General features: G+C 37.4%; 2 protein-coding genes across 2 annotated transcripts in view; both read right to left on the bottom strand.

The window, feature by feature from the left end:
• Window positions 1-743, bottom strand: LOC106523072 (RNA-directed DNA polymerase from mobile element jockey; the record flags this gene model as incomplete). The annotated part of the gene is given in 1 exon segment (XM_014016364.1): window positions 1-743. A coding segment is annotated over 1 exon segment (683 nt), but the record flags the coding sequence as incomplete, so codon positions are not given.
• The window catches only part of pbx2 (pre-B-cell leukemia homeobox 2), a gene marked incomplete at its 3' end in the record, with an annotated part of 12,753 nt that overhangs the window by 2,255 nt on the left and 5,121 nt on the right, over window positions 1-5,377 (bottom strand). The window contains 1 exon segment of the mRNA XM_014016363.1: window positions 4,627-4,762. Coding sequence (XP_013871817.1) covers window positions 4,627-4,762 — 136 coding nt within the window.

The following is a 5,377-nucleotide window of genomic DNA, read 5'->3' as shown; positions in this document are numbered from 1 at the left end:
GGCCTATAGTTCCCCAGCACAGTGGGATCAAGGCCAGTTTTCTTTAACAGGGGGTGCACCACAGCATGTTTAAAATTAGTAGGAACTACACCAGATAACAAACTACTGTTAAAAAGGGCAAGAACTAAGTGCCTAAAACAAGGGAAAACTTCTTTTAAAAAATGTGGTGGAAGGGCATCACATGGAGAACCAGAGGGCTTAATCTGGGCAACCATATCCTCTAAAAGAGACAAAGACACTGGTTCAAACTGATTAAAAACCACAGAACAGGGCTTACACACAGAGGGGTCAGAGTCTGGGCGTAAAATGGAGGCCCGTATGGAGGTAACCTTATCAATAAAAAACTGCATAAAATTATTACAAAGCTGAGCAGATGCTTCTAAACCAGCAGTGTGAGGAGAGTTAAGGAAAGAGTCAATAGTAGTGAAGAGAACACCGGGGTTGTGGCTGTGAGACAGAATTACGTTAGAGAAGTGTTCCTTTTTGGACATTTTTACAGTGTCCTGGTAATTACGCCAGCAGACTCTAAACATCTGAAGGGACACCTGCAGCTTGTCTTTTCTCCACTTGCGTTCCGCTCTGCGACATTCTTGTCTGACAGCTCGAGTCCTTTCGTTAAACCACGGTTCAGGTTTAGCTCTAGGCTGTCTTGTCATTGACAAAGAATAAATCCAACTAGACATGGGTTTTTACGATGTAAAAAACAAGTGTGCATTGCCACGTAGCATGTCATTGTAGCATGGCTTTGCCTGCAGCAGTGGACTTGCAGAATGAACTTTGACCAAGTTCAAATGTGTTTTCTATACCAGCTAGTGCCTGTCATGTCAGCAGGTGTTCAGAATTAAGGCAATTGTGTGACAATATGAAGTTTGAAGAGATTTTTTCTTAAAGTTGCATTAGCCAGGATTTGAACCGTGATCTCCCACATGAAAGTCCATGACATAGACCATTAGACCAATGGAGTTGTGGCAGAATGTGGTGGCAGGGGTTGGTTTGTATGTGTGCAGAAAGAGGCCACATTGCCAATACAATTATTGACACTGAACTGCATGATATTACAACAATAGAACAGTATTAAGACAATATTATAGTAAAACATCAAAATACAATCATATTAGTATTGTAAACACTGAACAGTTGAGATTAAACATTATTAAAGTATGGAGCGGTACCAAGTTGATTCCAGCATGGGGCAGTATTGGACAATTACAAGGCCCCATTGACTCCCATTATATGAATTATATGAATTTTGGAATAAAGTTTAAACACTAATATTTCAAAAACTACATGTGGTTCAGGCAGCAAAAGGCAAAGCAATCATTTGGCACAGGACCTTTACAGATAGAAATTACAATGGCAGCAGTAGGACAATGTATGCAGGAGCATTGGACTTGCATAATGAACTTTGACCAAGTTCAAATGTGTTTTCTATACCAGCTTGTGTCTGTCACATCAGCAGGTGTTTGTAATTAAGGTAATTGTGTGACAATAAGAAGTTTGCAGAGATTTTTGTTAAAGTAGCTGTAGCTGGATTTGAACCCTGATCTCCTGCATGAAAGGCCACAGTGCTCTTCATGAGACTATAGGAGATGTGGCAGAGGACAATCCCAGGGATTGGATTGTATGTATACAGAAAAAGTTTACTTTGCCAAATGCAATTATTGACACTTAAGTGCAATATATTACAATAGAGCAGTATTAAGACAATATTATAGTAAAACATCAAAATACAATCATATTAGTATTGTAAACACTGAACAATTGAGATGAAATATTATTAAAGTATGGAGCAGTACCAAGTTGAGTCCAGCATGGGGCAGTATTGGACCCTTACAAGGCCGCATTGACTCCTATTATATGAATTTTGGAATAAAGTTTAAACATTAATATTTCAAAAACTACAAGTTGTACAGGCACCAGAAGGCAAAGCAATGATTTGGCACAGGACCTTTACAGATAGAAATTACAATGGCAGCTGTAGGAAAAAGTATGCAGGAGGAGTAGCATGGCGACGTGGAAGAAGACAGAATAAGTTGAATAATAATAATAAAAAATAATAATAAAGAGAAACAGGAAAACAATAGTGTGAATTGCATTGGCAATGCACACTGACAAGTCTGCTGCAGATTTTACAATAAAATACCAGAAAAAATATTTTTAAATGCATAAAAGCATGTCAGTGAAGATGATGAACCAGAATCCTTTAAGTCAAAGGGCTGCACAAGTCATCACAAAAACTAATTTTGGATTTGGACTTCACACACTTTTCATTTAGCCAGTCTCTTGTCATGGTGTTGAATAAAGTAATGTATGCAATGTAAGCAAAGCTTATAATGAATGTACTACAACACACCTGCCATGCTGAAGCTCTGTTTGTTACGTCATTAACATCGGCCCCTCCCATTCTCAGGCGAGGGGGAGCAGAGCGTGGATTGAGGGAGTGAGCATCGTGAGCCAGGCAGTGAAAAGACTTGAATTGTTCACAAGTCTCAAACCACGAGTCCAAGTCAAGTCTCAAGTCTTTAGGGTCCAAGTCCAAGTCAAGTCTCAAGTCTTTAGGGTCCAAGTCCAAGTCAAGTCTCAAGTCTTTAGGGTCCAAGTCCAAGTCTATAATAGTAGGGACTTTAGTGTGACTCAAGTCTAAGTCCGAGTCACGAGTCCCCATCTCTGGGCAGCAACAGGCAGGAAAACTTCTTTCAGTTCTAATTTAATCAGACTAACACTGTTTTCAGGGTTCAACAAATCCTACTGCCTGGGGCAGGTAAATCTAATATTCGGGCAGGTGGGCGTGTCCCGATGCCTGCCCGACTGGGCAGATAAACAATTTCTTTTATTTTTTTAATAGGGCCATTTATTTGAAACATTCTGAAAATAAATAAAGAAATATAGTGTTTTAAAACATGTTTAGAGAAAATAAATCCTCAAAATTTCCCCCTTCCGATGTAGAAGTTATGTCGTGCCATCGTGTCGCAGGATCATTTCCTCCCTCCTCCTGCTGCACGTCACGCAGCGCGAAGCTTTAACAACCGAAGTTTTTTCACACCCAAGTTTTCGGAGAAAAAAAAATTCTTTTTTTATGTATTGTTACCCTCAGAGATGATAAAAAGAAGTGGACGTTCGATCAGTCATAAATCCATCTTGCTAATGTCGGCTTGTGCTCTGAGCGCAGAGCAGCAGAGGGTCAGATCAACAGGCTCACTGTATGGCAGGCCAATATTACATTTATTTGGCTTCACGCACGCTTACATTCCAGTAATCTGAAATTGTTTCATGACTAAGTTAGACATATTAGTTATTTAGGATAAAATAGTAAGATGTTTTTTTTGTACTTATTTTTTTTAATTTGGAGATTTTCCAGCTTGAGCTTGTTTGTTTGTTGGAGTTGATTTTTGAAAATAAGAGACACATTTGATAGTTTTTCTTCACTCTGCACCCTTTTAATTCAGGGTAGGATTTACCTTTTTTAATGCTGAACATAGATTGTTTTGTTTTTATAAATGAAAGAAACAAACAAATAAATCAACATCTCTTAATGTATTTTGACAGTTCAAAGTATCTCTAATTATATTCTGACCAGTATAAATAACATTAGATTTATCATTAAGTTGTAGGGAGACTCCAGTTCAAGATATCTTAAATGTATCTTTAGATATGAGATAGACTATATAAGATACAATTAATGCAAACTGCAGACTTTCATGTTCTGTAAACTGTATTTAAAACAAAACTGCTGCTGCTGATCGTTCTGTTTTTAAAAGCAGCCCTCCCAAGGCCAGTACTCTAGGGGAAACACTGGAAAGGTCTAAAAAGGTTTTGAAGATATTTTTGATAAAACAATTGACTGACTGTGAGTAACTCAGTCTGCAATGTTTGCATCTGTTTAATCAGATGTCATATATTATATACCTCTGTGTGTAAAAATGTTAATATTTTTGTAGTACAAATACAGTACATGTTTTTCTTATGTTTTATCAAATTTTGAACATTTTTGTTTCGTGCAGGTAACATTTTTCGTCACCTGCCCGACAGGGCAGATAAATAAAAAAGAATACAGTCGAACTCTGACTGTTTTAATGCTTGCCATTTAGCTAACTTGTTTCTTTCTCATAACGACAGCACAGTCAGAGGAAATGTTCATAGAAAGAAGTTTCTGTGAGACAATTTGTCAAAAAGAAGTCAACAATTTAACATACTGTAGCCCAAACTTTAACAGATGCACTTTTAGACGAGGTGTAACACTTTTATTGTCTTATTTTACCCTTTTTATCTTTGCCAAGAGACATGTTTAAAAAAAAACAAAACAAACAAAAAAACAACTTTAAACACTGACTCACTGTTCAAACAAGATAAAAACTGGACCAGCAGCTTGTTAAGCAACTAAAATGACAGTTTTATAATTGTTATCCAAACTCAAACCGCTTATTAAACAAGCAAATATAGAAAGGGGAGGAAGAGTCTAACCCTGCAACATAATGGCTCCCTGTGTGCAGAAAGGCACAGCCACATGATTTACAGAAAGCTCTGAAGGAATGAGATGAGAAACACTAATGCTATGTTGTTCTACTTGTCTGAGGAAATACAACCTGCTACTTAAATAAATAAATCCCATTTTTCTCAGAGGCGTACCTGAGAGACAGTAATTCCACACTGTTTGGCAAGTTCTTCTTTGGCTTCTTCACTGGGATAGGGGTTGGACAGGTGGGAGTAGAAATATTCATTGAGGACCTCCGTGGCCTGTTTGCTGAAGTTGCGCCTCTTACGCCTGAGAACAAACCAAACAAACAAGCACACCAGAACTGAAAAATGTAAACTAAATCCTTTATTTTCCCATAATTTATTTGTTCCTCTGCAATTTCAAGATATTAACACATATTTTTTGTTAAAAATAAACATACTTTTGAGCTAATCTGGACACATATTTTAATGTATTTTATTTGTGTAGATTTTAACGGCACTGTACTCATTTATTTACACCAGAGGTTCTTAACCTATGGGACACGGCCCACAGCGCCACCTTGAGGGCCTCAAAAGAACAACAGGTTTTAACTTTGGGCCGCAGAGGGGCATGGGACAGCATTGATTTTGAATAAGGTGCAACACATTTTCTCACCACTAGTAGCAGTAGTGCGCCACTCAGATGTTTAACAACATTTTAATATGTAGAAGAAGAACCTTAGAAACCTGCAGAGAATGGAAACTTATTTTAAATGAAAAACAGAAGCAAAAATGAAGGTAACACATCAAAAAAGGCCAAAGTTTGTCACTAATATGAAGTACAGCTTCTGTTTCTACCATGCAAAAGTTTAAAAAGGCTATATTTTCATTTATACGTTATCAAATTTATTTTTACAGGGTTTATTTGTTGAAACATTTTTAA

This window comes from Austrofundulus limnaeus, unplaced genomic scaffold (genome assembly GCF_001266775.1).
Source record: "Austrofundulus limnaeus strain Quisiro unplaced genomic scaffold, Austrofundulus_limnaeus-1.0 Scaffold144, whole genome shotgun sequence".
Classification (NCBI taxonomy): domain Eukaryota; kingdom Metazoa; phylum Chordata; class Actinopteri; order Cyprinodontiformes; family Rivulidae; genus Austrofundulus; species Austrofundulus limnaeus.
This window is presented reverse-complemented; position numbering and strand designations above follow the sequence as displayed.